Genomic DNA, 21540 nt, shown 5'->3' on the forward strand with positions numbered 1-21540 from the left:
AAATTTTTAATTTTTTTAAAATTTAATTTTAGTACAATTTCCATATTTATGTAAATAATCCTGGTACAATAAAAATACAAAGCTGTGAGTGTTCAATAAATAGTAACTGATAATGCCAACTGGATGAATACAGCCCTCAGCAATTACCTTCAACTAAGAGGATAAAACCTCCACTCATGAGGAATTGCCCTCACCCAAGTCACTAACTCCCTCACTGCCAAATTTAAAAGCTATTAATTTTACATTTATGTTACAAGGATCTAAACATCCTTGAGGACTCCATTGCTCTTTTTAAAAAAGGTTTTACCGTGGTATAATTGACATATAATAAACTTGTAAATATTTAAAGTCTGCAATAAGCTTTGACATATATAGATACCATTAAACATCATTACAATCAAGATAATGAATGTGTCTGTCAGCTGCAAAAGGGTCCTCACGCAGATTTGCAATCTCTTCCTCTCACTCCTCCCCATGCTCTTTGCCCTATCCCAGGCAACCCCAGACCCGCTTTCTGCCAATAGATTAGTTTAAATTTTCCAGAATTTGGTATCAATTAAATCATATACTATGTACTCTTTCTGGTCGTCCTTCTTTTACTCAGCATAATTATTTTGAGATTCATTCATGTTGTTGTATCAATAGTTTATCCCTTTTTATTGCTGAGTAGTATTCCACTGTATGGGCATACCACAATTTGTTCATTCATTCATCTGGGCATAAACATTTGGGTTGCTTCCAGATTTTGGCTATTACAAATAAAGTTGTTATGAACATTTGTGTACAAGTCTTTGTATGAACATTTGCTTTCTTTTCTCTTGGGAAAATGCCTAGGACTGGAATGGTTGGATCACATAACTACGTGTTTAAATTTTTAAGAAACTGTCAAGCTGTTTTCCAAAGTGGTTATATAATTTCACATTCTCACCAGCAGTGTAGGAGGGTTCCAGTTCCTCCATATCCTTACCAAAACTTGGTATGATCAGTCTTTTAATTTAAGCCATTATAATAGGTGCATAGTGGTTATTCATGGTAGTTTTAATTTGCTTTTTCCTAATGACTAGCAATACTGAATATCGTTCTTGATGATGTTCTATTTAGTTCCATACATTATTGAAAATGGGGTACTGAAGTCTCCAACTGTTATTGCTGAATTATCTATTTCTCCCTTCAATTTTGTCAGTTTATGCTTCACATATTTTGGGGCTCTTTTGTTAGGTGCATATATGTTTACACTTGTTATGTTTTCTTGATGGATTGACCCTTTTATTATTATAGAATGCCCTTCTTTGTCTTGAGTAACAATTTTTTATCTTAGAGCCTATTTTTTCTGAGACTAGTAAGCTGCTCTCACTCTCTTTTGGTTACTGTTTGCATAGTACATCTTTTTCCATCCTTTTATTTTCAAGCTGTTTGTGTCTTTGACTCTAGACTGTGTCTCCTGGGACAGCATATAGTTAGGTCATATTTTTAAGTTCATTCTGCCAGTCTCCATCTTTTGATTGGAATGTTTAATCCATTTACATGTAATGTAATTCTTGATAAGGCAGGATTTACGCTTGTCATTTTGGTATTTGTTTTCTACATGTCTCATGTAAATGCCCCTTTCAGGATGAAAAATTTACATTTTATTACTAGTTTGCTGAGAGTTTTAATCAGGAATTAATTTTGTCAAGTATTTTTCCTGCACCTATTGAGATAATCATATGTTAGTTAATAATTTTTTAAAAATAAATGTATTTATTTTTGGCTGTGTTGGGTCTTCATTGCTACACGTGGGCTTTCTCTAGTTGCGGTGAGTAGGGGCTACTCTTTGTTGTAGTGGCTTCTCTTGTTGCAGAGCATGGGCTCTAGGAGTGCGGTCCTCAGTAGCTGTGGCATGCAGGCTCAGCAGTTGCGGCGCACGAGCTTAGTTGCTCCACGGCATGTGGGATCTTCCTGGACCAGGGCTTGAACCCATGTCCCCTGCATCGGCAGGGGGATTCTTAACCACTGCGCCACCAGGGAAGTCCGTTAGTTAATAATTTTGATAAGCATCCTTTTTTAATGGCTAGGTAATATTTTTGTTCAATGTTTTGATCCCCCAAAAAAGTAATACTACAAGCATAAGATGAGTGAGGCCTGATAAGATACTAGAAGGTAATAACAAATCTAAGAGATATAACTAGATATATTAGCACCATATGAAAGAAAGTAGCAGTTTCATTATATTTCAGACATGCTTTAGAATAAATATTATGTACTGAAATGCCTCACTTTAATAATGATATCATTAAACTAGAAAACATCCAGAAGGTGGCAATCAGTATATCTAGAAACAATTTGATATAAAGAACTGTTGAGAGTACTGGTGCTATTTAATCTAGGAAGACTGATGTATATGAAAGACCAGATATGATTACAACTCCCACAAGAAAAGAAAAGACTTTTCTTGAGAGAGAGAACATGATATTATTTTCTGTTGCACAAACGGGTAAAAGGTACTGAGGACAAAATCCTAATTCTCCTAACTAAGAGAGAATTTATGAATATTAGAGCCTCACAACAGCTGAATGGGCTCCTCCCAGAGTGCAGGCTCCTTATCCTGGGAGGTGTTCAGGCAGAGATTGTATTACCCCATATTAGGGATACTACAGAAGAATCTCTGTCTAAAGGGGTGAAGAGGGTAGATCGGATTAGGTGATCTTGAGGAGTCCCCTAACTTTAAGGGCTCATGACTTTGTGATTTGCGAGCTGGGGATTTTGTAGTGTCCTAAACAAGGGAAATGCTGCAAGATGAGTTCATCAGGGGTGTCTGAGCCATGCATGGCAAGATGCCACCACCATCACTATGCATATCCTTACGCTTAGGGAAAAAAATCTTAGACTTTTTGGGTACAACTGAGGAATCCTCACAAGTTAGCTATTTAACTTGTCTGACACTAACTCTGTGTACAAGTAATAACCTCCCTTATAAAGACATATGAAGCATTTTGTAAACACAAAATGAGATATCAATGTTTAAATATAGTAAAACATTTAAAAGCCATCAAAGTAAATGGTCATCCAACAATATATGGAAAGAGACACTCTTAAACAACATTAATTGCCATTATAATCATAAGAAGAATTACAAATAATAGAATATTTTAATTTAAAAAAACCCACGAATTTACTGAGGATATAGATAAGTAATTTAAATTGAATCAAGAAAAATAAAAGCCAATTAAAAAATAAGCAAAACACAGAAAACTCAAATAACATATCATTTATTATTCAAAACAATTAAAAAGACTTCTTGGACACATTCAGTGGATGATAAAGCTTAGCACAATTAAATAAGTTCTTACCATCGAACTTGTCATATTTCAAATGCCCGTTGGCTTCTGGCACAGGAGGGATACGTGACACAGTGTCTTCAGTATCACCGTCCCCATCACTTGCTAGTTCTTGCTTAAGTTTGGTATCTAACCAGTCATTGACCAATTCCTGAGCTGTCAATAAAACAAAAACATCTTTTTACTTCTGAGACTTTCTTCATTTGCTGTTTTCATTCATTCAATAAACGTTAACTGAGCACTTATCATGTGTCAAGTACTGCTCTAGATGTTGGGAATACACCAGTGAACAAAACAGGAAAAGTAAAACCTACCACCATGAAGCTTATGTTCTAATTGGGGAAGAGAGACAATGAACAAGCAAGTCAGAAAAACAGAGCAGGAGAAGGAGAAATGGTATACAAGAAATGAAAGATGGGTGTTGATACTTTTAAATTAATTGGGTGGTCAAAGGAGGCCTCACTGAGAAGACATTTGAGCAAAAAAGGGAAGGAAGTGAGGGAGTGAGCCATACGGCTACGTAAGGGAAAATTAATCTGTGCAGAGGGAAAACAAGTGCAAAGGCCCCAAGGCAGTAGAGTGTCTAGTGTATTGGAGAAACAGCATGGAGGTGGTATGGCTGGAGGAATGAGTAAAGGGAGAGTAGTTGGAGATGAGGTAGAAGAGGTAATGTAGGGATCAGGTTTAGAGCAGTGGTTCTAGAGCAGTGGGGGTGATCTTACTCCCCAGTGGACATCTGGCAATGTCTGGAGCCATTTGTGGTTATTACAACTGGGGAACTGGGTAAAGGCCAGGGATGTTGCTAAACATCCTACAATTCATAGGACAGGCCCCACAACAAAAATTATCTGGCCCAAAATATCAACAGTGTTGAGGTTGAAAACACTTTGTTTAGATAAGTCTTGACAGCATTCTAGGTACTTTGGCTTTTACTCTGTATGTAATGGGAGGTTTTTGAGCAAAGAGGTAACATATTTTAAGAGCATCACTCTGACTACTATGTTAAAATAGACTATACGGGGACAAGCTCAGAAGCCGGAGACAACAGTTGAGAGACAAATATCCAGAAAAGGGGTGATGATGGCCTAGACCTGAAGTGGAGGTAGTAGAAATGCTCAGATTCTAGAACATAATGTTTTGAGGTGGAGTTGACATGATTTGCTGATGGGCTGGATATGGGATGTGAGAGAAAAATCTGTAAGGGTTTTGGCTTAAGCAACTATAGAATGGAGATGTCATTTACCGAGATAGGGAAAACCAAGGGAGCAGCAGGTTTGGACGGAAGATCAGGAGTTCAGTATCAGATGAGTTGGGTTTGAGATGCTTATGAGACGTCCAAATAGGGATGTCAAATAGGTATTGGCTATATCATCTGGATTTCAAGGGAGAGGTCCAAGCTGAAGAAATAAATGTGGGTGTTGTCAGCATACAGATGGTATTTAAAGCCATAGAAATGAATGAGATCGGCAAAGGAGGAAGGTAGATAAGAGAATTGGTTCAAGGACTAATCCCTGAGGAACTCTAGTATTTAGGGGTTGAAGAGATAAGGCAGAACCAGGTAAGTAGACTAGGAAGGAGAGACCACTGAGGTAGGAGGAAAATCAAAGAGTGTGATATCCTGGAAGCCAACTTCCATTTGGATTTCTTTCTTAGTGACATTCAGAAAATCTTCTTAATTATAGAGTTATGAGAGAAAATGTCTACTTTAGCATTACTTTCATCATTATCATACAGCTCTTATGGATAGGGCATGGGCATTTCAAAGAAGAAGAATGTCTATTTCAGTATTATCTTCATCATTGTTATTATCATTATTGCACAGCTCTAACGGAATGGAGTGTTTCCAAATACTAAATGATGCCAAGAGACATTTAACATAGATGGGAATGCATGATATGTAAAAATAGAAAAAAATGAATCAAGGTGATAGAAACTAAGTACAAAAAGTATGCTAGCGGGCTTCCCTGGTGGCGCAGTGGTTGAGAGTCTGCCTGCCGATGCAGGGGACGCAGGTTTGTGCCCCGGTCCAGGAGGATCCCATATGCCGCGGAGCGGCTGGGCCCGTGAGCCATGGCTACTGGGTCTGTGCGTCCGGAGCCTGTGCTCCGCAACGGGAGAGGCCACAGCGGTGAGAGGCCCGCGTACCACAAAAAAAAAAAAAAAAAAAAATTACGCTAGCAACAGACACTACTGGCTTTCAGAGGAAGGTAGAGAAAGGGAGCAGATATTTACTGAGTAACCCTGTGTACAACAGTTCACATATTTATAATAAATTATGTGTAAAATAATTTGTATCTACTAAATGCCATTTATTAGTAAACAGAGGTATACTATGAAGTGCTTCGAAAGAACAAGGAAAGAGAACGTCTCTTGGAGGGTTCAACTGTAGTAACGCCTCATGTTGGATCAGAGGCTTGATGCCTACCTCAAAGCAGAGTTTCTCAAAGTACATTCCCCAGAACACTAGTTCTTACTGAATATCAATAGACGGCTGATGAGAGGAGGAAAAAAGGATATAAACCTTTGAAACACATGTTCTATTCATACACGAGTACTTTCTAATGTGGATCATTAGTTTCTCAGGATATTAATATGTATTTCAAGATAAAAAGAGTTCAGGTTCTAGGAAGCTTGGAAAATGGGGTAAGTAAATATATATTTAACTACAGGACTTTTTGGAAACGCTGAGTGGCTAAAGTTTAGTGTGTATTCCTATTGGTGGGGTGGGAGAAGGGGTGGGTAAGACATAGCCTTGCCAATTTCTGAATCAATCTCCTTTCTCCAACTCCAGTACCACCAACCACCCAAAACCAAGTGCCATTACAGCTCACAGAGACCACTGCAGCAGCCTCCCACTAGTCTCCCTTTTCCCTCTTTTTCTCCCCTATAATTCATTCTTCATATATTAAATAAATTATCCTACTACACCTCTGCTTAAAACCCTTCAATGATGTCTAATCATACTCAGAATAAAATCTAAATTCTTTCACCAGGCCTATAAGGCCCTATGTGACACGTCTTCTGCTCACTCCTGCAAGCTCACTTCCATGGGGTAGCTGCAGCAACACTGGTCTTCCTTCAGTTACTCAAGCACACCAAGCTTGTACTTTAACTTTTTTGTTTTCTTAACATCTTTAATGGAGTATAATTGCTTTACAATGGTGTGTTAGTTTCTGCTTTATAACAAAGTGAAACAGCTATACATATACTTATATCCCCATATCTCCTCCCTCTTGCATCTCCCTCCCACCCTCCCCATCCCACCCCTCTAGGTGGTCACAAAGCACTAAGCTGATCTCCCCGTGCTATGCTGCTGCTTCCCACTAGCTATCTATTTTACATATGGTAGTGTATATATGTACATGCCACTATCTCACTTCATTCTAGGTTACCCTTCCCACTCCTCATGTTCTCAAGTCCATTCTCTACATCTGCGTCTTTATTCCTGTCCTGCCCCTAGGTTCTTCAGACTTTTTTTTTAATTTAGATTCCATATATATGTGTTAGCATACAGTATTTGTTTTTCTCTTTCTGACTTACTTCACTCCGTATGACAGACTCTAGGACCACCCACCTCACTACAAATAACTCAATTTTGTTTCCTTTTATGGCTGAGTAATATTCCATTGTATATATGTGCCACATCTTCTTTATCCATTCATCTGTCGATGGACACTTAGGTTGCTTCCATGTCCTGGCTATTGTAAAAAGAGCTGCAATGAACATTGTGGTACATGACTCTTTTTGAATTATGGTTTTCTCAGGGTATATGTCCAGTAGTGGGATTGCTGGGTCATATGGTAGTTCTATTTTTAGTTTTTTAAGGAACCTCCATACTTTTCTGCATAGTGGCTGTATCAATTTACATTCCCACCAACAGTGCAAGGGGGTTCCCTTTTCTCCACACCCTCTCCAGCACATATTGCTTGTAGATTTTTTGATGATGGCCAATCTGACTGGTATGAGGTGATACCTCATTGTAGTTTCGATTTGCATTTCTCTAGTGATAACTGATGTTGAGCATCCTTTCATGTGTTTGTTGGCAATCTGTATGTCTTCTTTGGAGAAACGTCTATTTAGGTCTTCTGCCTATTTTTGGATTGGGTTGTTTGTTTTTTTTGATTTTGAACTGCATGAGCTGTTTGTAAATTTTGGAGTTTAATCCTTTGTCAGTTGCTTCATTTACAAATATTTTCACCCATTCTGAGGGTTGTATTTTCACCTTGTTTATGGTTTCCTTTGCTGTGCAAAAGCTTTTAAGTTTCATTAGGTCCCATTTGTTTATTTTTGTTTTTATTTCCATTTCCCTATGAGGTGGGTCAAAAAGGATCTTGCTGTGATTTATGTCAGTGTTCTACCTATGTCTTCCTCTAAGAGTTTTGTAGTGTCTGGCCTTACATTTAGGTCTTTAATCCATTTTGAGTTTATTTTTGTGTATGGTGTTAAGGAGTGTTCTAATTTCATTCTTTTACATGTACCTGTCCAGTTTTCCCAGCACCACTTATTGAAGAGGCTGTCTTCTCCATCGTATATTCTTGCCTCCTTTATCAAAAAAAGGTGACCATATGTGTGTGGGTTTATCTCTGGGACTTCTATCCTGTTCCATTGACCTATATTTCTGTTTTCGTGCCAGTACCACACTGTCTTGATTACTGTAGCTCTGTAGCATAGTCTGAAGCCTGGGAGCCTGATTCCTCCAGCTATGTTTTTCTTTCTCAAGATTGCTTTGGCTACTCGGAGTCTTTTGTGTCTCCATACAAATTGTGAAATTTTTTGTTCTAGCTCTATGAAAATGCCATTGGTAGTAGTATAGGGATTGCACTGAATTTGTAGATTGCTTTGGGTAGTATAGTCATTTTCACAATGTTGATTCTTCCAATCCAAGAACATGGTATATGTCTACAACTGTTTGCATCATCTTTAATTTCTTTCATCAGTGTCTTATAGTTTTCTACATACAGGTCTTTTTCCTCCTTCGTTCGGTTTACTCCTAGGTATTTTATTCTTTTAGTAGCAATGGTAAATGGGAGTGTTTCCTTAATTTCTCCTTCAGATTTTTCATCATTAGTGTATAGGAATGCAAGAGATTTCTGTACGTTAATTTTGTATCCTGCTACTTTATCAAATTCATTGATTAGCTCTAGTGGATTTCTGGTAGCAGCTTTAGGATTCTCTATGTATAGTATCATGTCATCTGCAAACAGTGACAGCTTTACTTCTTCTTTTTTGATTTGGATTACTTCTATTTCTTTTACTTCTCTGATTGCTGTGGCTAAAATTTCCAAAACTATGTTGAATAATAATGGTGAGAGTGGACAACCTTGTCTTGTTCGGTTCCTGATCTTAGTGGAAATGGTTTCAGTTTTTCACTATTGAGAACGATGTTGGCTGTGGGCTTGTCATATATGGCCTTTATTATGTTGAGGTAGGCTCCCTCTATGCCTACTTTCTGGAGGGATTTTATCATAAATGGGTGTTGAATTTTGTCAAAAGCTCTTTTGCATCTATTGAGATGATCATATGGTTTTTATGCTTCAGTTTGTTACTATGGTGTATCACATTGATTGACTTGCATACACTGAAGAATCCTTGCATTCCTGGGATAAACCCCACTTGATCATGGTGTATGATCCTTTAAATGTGCTGTTTGATTCTGTTTGCTAGTATTTTGCATCTGTGTTCATCAGTGATATTGGCCTTTAGTTTTCTTTCTTTGCGACATCTTTGCCTACTTTTGATATCAGGGTGATGGTGGCCTCATAGAATGAGTTTGGGAGTGTTCCTCCCTCTGCTATATTTTGGAAGAGTTTGAGGAGGATAGGTGTTAGCTCTTCTCTAAATGTTTGATAGAAGTCACCTGTGAAGCCATCTGGTCGTGGGCTTTTGTTTCTTGGAAGATTTTTAATCACAGTCTCAATTACAGTGTTTGTGATTGGTCTGTTTATATTTTCTATTTCTTCCTGGTTCAGTCTCAGAAGGTTGTGCTTTTCTAAGAATTTGTCCATTTCTTCCAGGTTGTCCATTTTAGTGGCATGTAGTTGCCTGTAGTAATCTCTCATGATCCTTTGTATTTCTGCAGTGTCAGTTGTTCCTTCTCCTTTTTCATTTCAATTCTATTGATTTAAGTCTTCTCCCTTTTTTTCTTGATGAGTCTGGCTAATGGTTTCTCAATTTTGTTTATCTTCTCAAAGAACCAGTTTTTAGTTTTATTGATCTCTGCTATTGTTTCCTTCATTTCGTTTTCATTTATTTCTGATCTGATCCTTATGATTTCTTTCCTTCTGCTAAATTTGAGGGGTTTTTGTTCTTCTTTCTCTAATTGCTTTAGGTGTAAGGTTAGGTTGTTTATTTGAGATGTTTCTTGTTTCTTGAGGTAGGATTGTATTGCTATAAATTTCCGTCTTAGAACTGCTTTTGTTGCATCTCATAGGTTTTGGGTCATCGTGTTTTCACTGTCATTTGTTTCTAGGTATTTTTTGATTTCCTCTTTGATTTCTTCAGTGATCTCTTGGTTATTTAGTAGTGTATTGTTTACCCTCTATGTTTTTGCAGTTTTTACAGATTTTTTTCTGTAATTGATATCTAGTCTCATAGTGTTGTGGTCAGAAAAGATACTTCATACGATTTCAATTTCCTTAAATTTACCAAGGCTTGATTTGTGACCCAAGATATGATCTATCCTGGAGAACGTTCCATGAGCACTTGAGAAGAAAGTGTATTCTGTTGTTTTTGGTTGGAATGTCCTATAAACATCAATTAAGTCCATCTTGTTTAATGCATCATTTAAAGCTTGTGTTTCATCATTTATTTTCATTTTGGATGATCTGTCCATTGGTGAAAGTGGGGTGCTAAAGTCCCCTACTATGATTGTGTTACTGTTGATTTCCCCTTTTATGGCTGTTAGCATCTACCTTATGTATGTGCTCCTATGTTGGGTGCATATATATTTACAATTGTTATACCTTCTTCTTGGATTGATCCCTTTATCATTATGTAGTGTACTTCTTTGTCTCTTGTAACAGTCTTTAAAGTCTATTTTGTCTGATATGAGAATTGCTACTCTAGCCTTCTTTTGATTTCCATTTGCATGGAATATCTTTTTCCATCCCCTCACTTTCAGTCTGCATGTGTCCTTAGGGCTGAAGTGGGTCTCTTGTAGACAGCATATATACGGGTCTTATTTTTGTATTCATTCAGCCAGTCTATGTCTTTTGGTGGGAGCATTTAATCCATTTACATTTAAGGTAGTTATCGATATGTATGTTCCAATTACCATTTTCTTAATTGTTTTGGGTTTGTTATTGTAGGTGTTTTCCTTCTCTTGTGTTTCCTGCCTAGAGAAGTTCCTTTAGCATTTGTTGTAAAGCTGGTTTGGTGGTGCTGAATTCTCTTAGCTTTTGCTTGTCTGTAAAGGTTTTAATTTCTCCGTCAAATATGAATGAGATCCTTGCTGGGCAGAGTAATCTTGGTTGTAGGTTTTTCCCTTTTATCACTTTAAATATGTCCTGCCACTCCCTTCTGGCTTGCAGAGTTTCTGCTGAAAGATCAGCTGTTAACCTTATGGGGATTCCCTTGTATGTTATTTGTTGTTTTTCCCTTGCTGCTTTTAATACTTTTTCTTTGTATTTAATTTATCATAGTTTGATTAATATGTGTCTTGGCGTGTTTCTCCTTGGATTTGTCCTGTATGGGACTCTCTGCTCTTCCTGGACTTGATTATTTCCGTTCCCATATTAGGGAAGTTTTCAACTATAATCTCTTCAAATATTTTCTCAGTCCCTTTCTTTTTCTCCTCTTTTTCTGGGACCCCTATAATTAGAACGTTGGTGCATTTAATGCTGTCCCAGAGGTGTCTGAGACTGTCTTCAGTTCTTTACATTTTTTTTTTTCTTTATTCTGCTCTGCGGTAGTTATTTCCACTATTTTATCTTCCAGGTCACTTATCTGTTCTTCTTTCTCAGTTACTCTGCTATTGATTTCTTTTAGAGAATTTTTAATTTCATTTATTGTATTGTTCATTGTTGTTTGTTTTCTCTTTAGTTCTTGTAGGTCCTTGTTAAACGTTTCTTGTATTTTCCACATTCTATTTCCAAGATTTTGGATCATCTTTCCTATCATTACTCTGAATTCTTTTTCAGGTAGACTGCCTATTTCCTCTTCATCTGTTTGGTCTGGTGGGTTTTTGCCTTGCTCCTTCATCTGCTGTGTGTTTCTCTGTCTTCTCATTTTGCTTAACTTCCTGTGTCTGGGGTCTTCTTTTTGCAGGCTGCAGGTTTGTAGTTCCCATTGTTTTTGGTGTCTGCCCCCAGTGGCTAAGGTTGGTTCAGTGGGTTGTGTAGGCTTCCTGGTAGAGGGGACTGGTGTCTGTGTTCTGGTGGATGAGGCTGGATCTTGTCTTTCTGATGGGCAGGACCGCATCCAGTGATGTGTTTTGGGGTGTCTGCGACCTTATTATGATTTTAGGCAGCCTCTCTGCTAATGGGTGGGGTTGTGTTCCTGTCTTGCTACTTGTTTGGCATAGGGTGTCCAGCACTGTAGCTTGCTGGTCACTGAGTAGAGCTGGGTGTTAGTGTTGGGTTGGAGATTTCTGGGAGAGCTTTCACTGTTTGATATTCCATGGAGCCGGGAGGTCTCTGGTGGACCAATGTCCTGAACTTAGCTCTCCCGCCTCAGAGGCACAGGCCTGACATCCGGCTGGAGCACCAAGACCATGTCAGACATATGGCTCAGAAGAAAAAGTAGAAAAAAAGAAGGAAAGAAAGAAAAAATATAATAAAATAAACTTATTAAAATAAAAAATAATTTTAAAATTATTAGAAATAAAAAAATTTTTTTAAAAAGAAAAAAAGAAAGAAAGAAGAGAGCAACCAAACCAAAAAACAAAGCCACCAATGAGAACCAGTGCTAAAAATTATACTAAAAACAAACAAACAAACAGAAATCTAGGACAAATGATAAAAGCAAAGCTATGAAGACAAAATCACAGAAAGAGGCATACACATACACACTCACAAAAAGAGAAAAAGGAAAAAAAATATATATATATATAAAAAGAAAAAAGGAAGAGAGCAACCAAATCAATAAAACAAATCTAACAATGGTAATAAACTCTAAATACTAAACTACGATAAACATAAAACGAAAAACAAATTAGATGCAGAAAGTACACTCCAAGTCTACAGTTGCTCCCAAAGTCCACCGCCTCAGTTTTGGGATGATTTGTTCTTTTCAGGTATTCCAGAGATGCAGGGTACATCAAGTTGCTTGTGGAGATTTAACCTGATGCTCCTGAGGCTGCTGGGAGAAATTTCCCTTTCTCTTCTTTGTTCGGACAGCTCCTGGGGTTCAGCTTTGGATTTTGCCACACCTCTGCGTGTAGGCCGCCAAGGGCATATGTTTCCCGCTCAGACAGGACGGGATTAAAGTAGCAGTTGATTAGGGGGCTCTGGCTCACTCAGGCTTGGAGGAGGGAGAGGTTCAGAATGCAGGGTGAGCCTGCAGTGGCAGAGGCTAGCGTGATGTTGCAACAGCCTGAGGCGTGCCGTGTGTTCTCCTGGGGAAGCTGTCCCTGGATCTCAGGACCCTGGCATTGGTGGGCTGCACGGGCTCCCAGGAGGGGAGGTGTGGATAGTGATCTGTGCTTGCACACAGGCTTCTTGGGGGCTGCAGCAGCAGCCTTAGCATTTCATGCCCATCTCTGGGGTCCGCGCTGGTAGCCATGGCTCGCGCCCGTCTCTGGAGCTTGTTTAGGCAGTGCTCTGAATCTCCTCTCCTCGCGTACCCCAAAACAATGGTCTCTTGCCTCTTAGGCAGTTCTAGACTTTTTCCCGGACTCCCTCCCGGCTAGCTGTGGTGCACTAACCCCTTCAGACTGTGTTCACGCAGCCAACCCCAGTCCTCTCCCTGGGATGTGACCGAAGCCCAAGCCTCAGCTCCCAGCCCCCACCCACCCCGGCGGGTGAGCAGACAAGACTCTTGGGCTGGTGAGTGCTGGTCGGCACTGATCCTATGTGTGGGAATCTCTCTGCTTTGCTCTCCGCACCACTGTTGCTGCACTCTCCTCCGTGGCTCTGAAACTTCCCCCCGCCAGCCCCCGTGTCCACCAGTGAAGGGGCTTGCTAGTGTGTGGGAACTTTTCCTCCTTCATAGATCCCTTCCCGAGGGGCAGGTCCTGTCCCTATCCTTTTGTCTCTGTTTATTCTTTTTTCTTTTGCCCTACCCAGGTACGTGGGCAGTTTCTTGCCTTTTGGGAGGTCTGAGGTCTTCTGCCAGCATTCAGTAGGTGTTCTGTAGGAGTTGTTCCACATGTAGATGCATTTCTGATGTATTTGTGGGGAGGAAGGTGATCTCCACGTCTTACTCCTCCGCCATCTTGAAGGTCTCTCTGTACTTTAATTCTTGATGCCACCTTTCCCACTGCCTGGGATGCTCTTCCTCCATCACAGCTCACCTGGCTCTTTCTTGTTATTCAGGTCCAAACTCGGATGACTTATCACTAACTGACCATTTAGTTTTCGTTTTATTTATTCCCACTCTAGAATGTATACTCCATGAAAGCAAGGACTTCATCTCTTGTTCATAACCTGCTCTTCCAGTGCCTAAAGTAGTACCTGGCACAGAGTAACAATTTAATATATATGTTGAATAAATGAAGAAACAATCTGAAAAACTGGAGACATAAATGATCCAAATGGAAATTGGCTTCCAGGACATGGCACCCTGGCTTTCCTCCTACCTCAGGGGCCTCTCCTTTCCAGTCTTCTTTGCTGGTCCCTCCTGATCTTTTCATCCCTAAACAGTGGAGTTCCTCACGGCATCAGTAACTAAAATACTGAATTCCAGAGGAGTAAATGTTTTGCGGAGGCAGGGAGGTGAGGTAAGCTTTAGACTCTCTTCATAAGGAACAAAGTTGATTTATAAACTAGTGGTCAGATTATCTATATGATAGTAGATCAAGTTAACAAGCTGCCCTCTGTGCCACAGGATTAATATCTTACACTTACTAGATAACTGTGTTATGTCAAAACTGCCTCTGGATGTGGTTCTACTTCAAGAGACAAAATAAGCCTTAAATGTAAACTGACTTGTAATATTGGAGTTAGAGTAAATTAGCTTCAGGGAAGTAGAAACAAAGAAAAATTAAGAACAAGAGAAAGAAAAGCTTTCATTTCATACTCTGAAATACATTATGAGTTACACTTTAGTAAGTTGTACTCCAAAGAATTGTTAACATCGCAGCAAAAAATGTATTCTCTTACCTTCTGCATAGACTTCATCATGATCCTCTATTTGCTCAGGTGTTTCCAAATCTACAATTTGGTTCCAAAGCCTTCTGGATAAATCTGAATTTCCAGCAGAAAATGCTTTTGAAACTGCAAATTCTGAAGCTTTCTCCACTCTCTTTAAAAAAAAGAAAAAATCCACTAAGATGACAGCTTTCTTCAGGGTTAAAGAATTTCTCTCAGATTTAAGAATCTGATTTTCTACCAACTACCAAGATACTTTCATTTTTCCATTTTTAAAGGAACTCTGAGGTTTAAACATCCACCCTAAATAATTTCATTCATTAAATATGCAATTAATTACAGTATTTTACCAAGTTTTAACAGGTGTTCACAATGTTTATATTTGAACAAAAGGTAATTTAAGCTTTACATAACTTTTGTTTAGAGCATTAGTAATGGGATCCTGACACCTGGATATTTTAAAAAATATATAATATTTTATTAGTTTCCATGTCACTAGGACTTGCATATGAATATGAACCACAGGCAGGTAGCTACACTTCCTCAAATTACTACCTCTGAAAGGAACTTCCCATCATATATTAGGGAAACTGTAAGTTCAAAAAAAGTGGGATAAACAGAGTCATTGAACTGCAGTAATCAGGAATATTTTAACTCAACAGTGAGAATCTAGTAAAAGTATGGCCAAATTCACAGGAACGGGGAAGGGATTAGCAGAGGTGGTCAAACTCCTGGCGTTTGGTTTACCTGCATGGTATAAAAAGTGTATTTTACAATTAACCCCCGACTTCACCCCTCACCCCACAAGCTGGTTTTTCTCCATGCCTGTTGTGTTCCTAGCCTTCCAGCTCAGGTAGTGACAACTCTATTCTTTCAGTTCATCAGGACAAAAATCTTGGAGGCCTTCTTGAATCCACTCTCTGTTATCCCACACATAATCTGTCAGGAAATCTGTTGACTCTAATTTCAAAATATATCCAGAAGATGACCCCTTCTTGTTACCTCCAGGGCTATCACCCTGGTCCAAGGCACCACCGTCTCCTGACACGTTTTCTGGAATAGTCTCCCACCGCAGCAGCCAGAGAAGCCCTTTTAAAATGAAAGCCGTCTCCTGTTAACTACACTCAAAACCCTTCAATGGTTCCCTAGCTCCCTCAGAACAAGTCGAAGTCCTCATGATGCACTCCGTGGTCCTCCAACATCAGGCCCTTTGTGAGCTCTCTAAGCTCGCTGGCCGCTCCTGCCACTGCTCACTCTACCTCAGCCACTCTGACTTCCTTGTTTATTCCTCCTTAAACGTGCCAAGTGCATTCCCACCTCAGCCTCTGTGCTTTCTTCCCCTCTGACTGCTCTCCTCCAGAAGGCTGTACTACTCTTTCCCTCCCCTCCTCAAGTCTTTACTCAAATGTCACCTTCGTAGCAAGGCCCGCTCTGACTACCCCTTAAAGAATTGTAAACACCCTCCTCCTGGCTCTCCCAGTTTCCCTCGGCAGTTCTGACTTTCTCTGTAGCACTTATGACCTTATAACATATTTTATCGTTTATCATCTCCCCTAACTCGAACATAAGCAGGGATTTTTGTCTTTTTCATGCGTGAAACCCCTAGCACCTAGAACAGTGCTTGGTATATAACAGATGCCCCATCAGTGTTTGTTAAAGAATGACTATGTTAAAGAGTTATTCAAAAAAGCCAAACTTTCCCATAGTTTATGTTGTTGTCTGACCTATTTTGAAAATGATTTTTCCTCACGCCCTTCGTGGAAAGACTGGTAGTACAACTGTCAAAACCTGCCATGGGCTTTGCCTTTTAAACTCTCAAAGGTTTCGTATACTAAGTTTGAATTAGACAGAAGCACAGGAATAAAGTTGAAAAGGCAAGGGTAACTTGAAAAAGATGTAGAAAATAGAACATATGGGAAAAGATATGAATCAGAAGAAAAATGATCTAATCAGGGTTAGAGTCAAGAAAGTATCATTTACTCTTTATGAGGTCACTCTGGAGAGATCTGTTTCCCACATTATCTTTCCATATATGTCCCCCTCTTCCATTTTGAGTGAGTGGTCCACTCAAGTGGATTTGGAAATCTTGGTTCTAGAAGTTGTAACAGTTTAGGGTACATCCAGAGTTGGAATATATTAGGGAATAAAATCAGACAAGAAGACAGAGGAGTGAACAGAGAGGTATTAAGAGAAGCAAGAGGGGGGGCTTCCCTGGTGGCGCAGTGGTTGAGAGTCCGCCTGCCGATGCAGGGGACATGGGTTCGTGCCCCGGTCTGGGAAGATCCCACATGCCGCAGAGCGGCTAGGCCCGTGAGCCATGGCCGCTGAGCCTGCGCGTCCGGAGCCTGTGCTCCGCGACGGGAGAGGCCACAACAGTGAGAGGCCCGCATACCGCGAAAAAAAAAAAAAGAGAAGCAAGAGGAAACAGTGTCACGAAAAAGTAATGGAGGAGAGAATTTCTGGAATAAAAAAGTGATAACTAGAATAAAAAAATGATAACTGTATCAAACAGACCTGAAAAAGTTTGAGGACAAAGAACGGACCACTGGATTTACTCAGGAAGTCACTTATGACAACTTTCTGTGGAGTGGTAAGAAGTAGAAACTGAAGGAAAATAATTTTGGACACAAGAGGATAATAAAAACACAAAGGCAAGGAGTCCAGGCTATACATCCAAAGATACTGGAAAGGAAAAAGAAATAGTATGGCAATCAGAATGGACTGCATGGTGAAATGAGAACTTCTTGATTTTTTTCTAGATGGGAGATTTGAGGGTATAATGGAGAAAGAGCTACTGCAGAAGTTTTAGAGGAATGATAAAATCTAACCAAGTCAAGCTGGCTGACAGCAGCATGAAAGAGGAAAATGGTGCAGACAAGTCACAGCAGAATTTTATCCTTTTATTTTACCCAAATCTTCCCCTCTGGAGGAGACGGTGACTAAATGTCCAATTAAGCCCTGCAAAGGCTTGGCATTCTGACTTTCAACACTGACACGCAAGCTGAGCCTGATGGAGACTGAGAAGTGGGCTTCCTAGAGGTCAGCCTCCATGACAGTGGACCCATTTTATTGTCTTCTAAGTCAGGCCTTCTGCAGGAGCCAGGAAGCTTCCCTGGCCCCATTTATATGAGCGCCCCACGCCATGAGCTTCCACTGCATCCTTAATTCTCCCAACAATTTAAAGTAAGTTGTTTAGCCCCCCACTGGACTATAAACTCTGGGAGGGCAGAAACTGTACCTGCCCCATGCACTGTTTTACTTCCAGTGCCCAACACAGTGGGCTAGTACTTGGCAGGAACTTAATAAATACTGGCTGGATGAAAAAATGGTTAACAGTGATTATATCTGTCCTAGGTTCCACTCGGCCTGGTGCTCATAATGCCTGTCAATTTTGATAAGTAATAACTCTTCAAAATACTACCAAGCAGAAGGATATTTTCCCAGGAAGGTACTACATGATTTTGAAACAGGTGGTGCACAAATGAGTATGGCAAGTTGCCAAAATGACACTCGGAGGCACGCACCAGAAGTGGTTTAATGGTACTTTCAACTTAAATGGTACTTGGACTCAAAAATATACGTCTCAGGCCTGGAAGAGACCTCAGAGGTTATCTAACACAATCCACCACCATCCGCCACCCCCACTAAACGCTCAAACATATTCCTCATTAGTCCTAACATTAAGTGACCACTTAGAACCCACTTGAATACCTCTAGTGATAGAAAATCCATCTGTTTATAAGAATGCCCACTCCATTTTTGGATTGCTTTAGTTACTAGAAGATTCTTACTTGTGATGCATGCATAGCTTTTACATATTGTATTGGTCCCACAGGTCAATGTAACTACAGTACGTTCTTTCCAATTATCTGGGGAAAGCCACAATGTCCTCTCCTAAGGCTTCTCCTCCCCTCCTCCTTTAATCCTCTTCAGATGATCCTCATGGCATTTGAAAGGGATGTCTACCTGTTATCTTGTCATTCATGCTTTTATAGAAGCCACAAAATCATGAAAATGTACTATAGTACAAAACTAAGGCAACATATATAGTCACATGGGAAGGAAAACAGCAAAATATATGCAAAATGGAGACCTATTAGTATTCCTATTCCATCTGACTATGTGTGACTCTTAATTCTCTTTCTATCTTAATTATGAAATATCCTTACCTTAATCCAGTGTTCCACATTGTCAGGGTCAAACACAGGCTGTAGATAATATATACAGAATATTAGTACCCAGCAATGTATCTATCAACTTTGCCATTTTAATTTGTCTTTCTGGTTGAAGCCTGTGGACAAGCGTCCTTTAGTCTTTCCCCAAAGCATTGCATTAGAAAGTTCAGCAACAAAAAAAATACAGAATGCTGGTAGGATGAAGAAAACACGAAGCCTTCTCTGGAACAACTTCTGACTGCTTTATCTCTTACTTAGGCCCATCTCCAGATTCTGATTTAATTGGTCTGGGGTAGGGCCCATGTGTCAGTATTTTTTTAAAGTTCCCCAGGGTTAAGAGCCAAGACAGAGGAATGCTACATATAATATTGCTTATAAAAACCCACATAAGCACTGATTAATTAGCCAGGTTATCCAAGTGTCATGGAAGCAAATCTGCTTGGAGAAAGGTGTGCGCCTCTCCCCAGACCCCTCTTTTCATGAGTAACTTGTATTTACCTAGAGCAAGGATATTGTTTGGTCCAATAAGAAATGGGGGGTAGAGTGAGGGATAACCAATCTTCCACTGTTTTACAGAGCAAAAATAAGGCAGAAATCACATAAATTTCTACCCAGGTCAGTCAGATATTAATCTGAAATTAGAAATCAGACCAGTAGGATACCTGCTTTCTTCACTCTCTGTTAAGTCTCAGAAGTTTGCAGAATTCCCTCTAATAGCAACTTAACAAATAGAGGTATTTGCTTTGCTAATAATTCAGGTGGGTTTTTCAATAAATAAGGGAATATCTAAACGAACATGCTGACACATACAGGAGGGAAAGGTATAATACTATCCTTCACTTATATAACACTTCCCCTACAAAGCACCTTACAGATAACTAATTAATGCAGCTGTACTGCTGAATAATTTTGTGGCTGCAACAAAGAAACAGCTGATCCTATTCAAACACAATTGAACCTCAAGGATCTCTTGTTTTTTACCTTTCTATCCTCTAGGTAGTAACAATGAGCACTAGCAGCAAAAACTTTCCTTTTGGGGTCCCCAAAACTGTCCCCAGTTTTTACCTTTCATCATCAAGTTTATACCCATAACCTACTTTGGATCCAGTCTATTATGGAACTGGTACAACAGGAGCAGACTCTGTTTCCAAGTCTCTTTAACGCTCCAGTCTGCACACTCCAGCATCTGGCACAAGATATTCACCAAGTAAAGTATGTCCAGTGCATTATTTAGCTGGTATATTTAGAATAACCTGCAAGCACAATTGCCTAGGGGCCACAGAAACACCACATGTCTACGGAATATTTTTTAAGGAGGGGTAACTTAAGGGTGAAAACAGCTGTAAGCTGAGAAGTCCTCCATTTGGTACTCCCATTTACATTTAAAGCATTCATTTTTGTGACTGTTAAAAAAAGTAGTCTGTGGGGCTTCCCTGGTGGTGCAGTGGTTGAGAATCCGCCTGCCAGTGCAGGGGACACGGGTTCGAGCCATGCTCCGGGAAGATCCCACATGCCGCAGAGCAGCTAAGCCCATGCGCCACAACTACTGAGCCTGCACTCTAGATCCCGCGAGCCACAACTACTGAAGCCCAAGCACCTAGAGCCCGCGCTCCACAACAAGAGAAGCCACTGCAATGAGAAGCCCGCGAACTGCAACGAAGGGTAGCCCCCTGTCGCCACAACTAGAGAAAAGCCCGCGCGCAGCAACGAAGACCCAACGCAGCCAAAAATAAAGAAATTTTTTAAAAAAAGTAGTCTGTGTAAAGCACACTCCGTGTGACTGTGACTTTTCACATGTCATTTACACGTTTCAAGTTTACAGTGGGGTTATCAGTTTTCCATGTCTTTGGATGCTAATGCATCAAAGAAGGTGGCAAATATAAAGAGGATCTATTTTTTGATTGTTTCTACAATTTAGATTTTCAAGTGAATCAAGTATTGATATAGTCAATATCCACTTGCATTTCTGAGTTCATTTTAGATACTTTATGTAAAACTAGAAGGGGAGGAATATGAGGCCGAGGACTTAAGGTGAAGATCTTACCCCTCCAACAAAGAAGTTTCCTATGATTTGCAAAACATTAAAAAAAAAAAAAAAAAAGAAGAAGAAGAAGAATGAAAGAAAAGAAAAGAAAAAGAAATGAAACCGTGTGGGAACTTCCCTAAAACCAGGAGTGGTGGGGAGCCGGGATAGCTCTCGAATTCTCTTCACCGGGATGGGCACTATCAAGACTCTCCGGTTTTCGAGAAAAGCGTTAGATGGAAACAGTTCTTGCACGACGCTGCCCATGAAAGCCGTAAGGTAACCAAGCCCCAAAGTTCCTAGGCCCCCTTCACTTAGCGCAGTGCTGGCTCTCAGTGGGTCATGGCAGGAGCGGACCAGGTAATGATGCCCCTGGGGCAAGAGGGAGGACGCGCAGGTGGGGCTGCGGCTGGCCTTAGGGCCGGTCCCCGCCTCCCCTCCCCTCTCCTCTCCAAGAGCTCCCGATAGGAATGGATCACCTTGGTGAGACTCGGCTTCCTTGTAAACTGTTTCCATCCATTCAGCCCCGACCTCTCCCTTGAGGAGGTCCTTTCCTGGGGCGCTAGAAGCATTTTCCAGGCTCAGGGCCGGACTTCGGCCAAAGCCGAAACAACCGCTCCTTTGCCTAGACTGCTTCCGGGGCTCCCTGGGAGTTGTAGTTCCTCTGCCCACAAAGACTGCAGGTGTGGGGCGCCGTCGAACCACCACTCCCAGGAGGCTTTGCGCAGGCGGAAACGTGTGTGCTCAGTTACCCATGGCGACGGTAGCAGTCCCTCGGT

General features: G+C 40.3%; 1 protein-coding gene across 5 annotated transcripts in view; it reads right to left on the reverse strand.

Annotated features, from left to right (window-relative positions):
* Positions 1-21403, reverse strand: part of CCDC191 (coiled-coil domain containing 191) — a 107798-nt gene extending 86395 nt beyond the window's left edge. For 2 of the 5 annotated variants that reach the window (XM_089910553.1, XM_089910552.1), the window contains exons 1-4: positions 21241-21403; positions 18733-18771; positions 14576-14717; positions 3330-3473 (exon numbers count right to left, since the gene is read on the reverse strand). In XM_089910553.1, coding sequence (XP_089766679.1) covers positions 3330-3473; positions 14576-14717; positions 18733-18771; positions 21241-21333 — 418 coding nt within the window. In that variant the 5' untranslated portion in view covers positions 21334-21403. The remainder of the gene's footprint in view (positions 1-3329; positions 3474-14575; positions 14718-18732; positions 18772-21240) is intronic. The other 3 variants (XM_089910551.1, XM_022554387.3, XM_022554532.3) reach the window with 2 other exon arrangements.
* Positions 21404-21540: the final 137 nt, after the last annotated feature.

Source organism: Delphinapterus leucas, chromosome 4, assembly GCF_059928025.1.
Source record: "Delphinapterus leucas isolate spDelLeu-1000000601 "Yukka" chromosome 4, BTC_Dleu_Yukka2, whole genome shotgun sequence".
NCBI classification, from domain to species: Eukaryota; Metazoa; Chordata; class Mammalia; order Artiodactyla; family Monodontidae; genus Delphinapterus; species Delphinapterus leucas.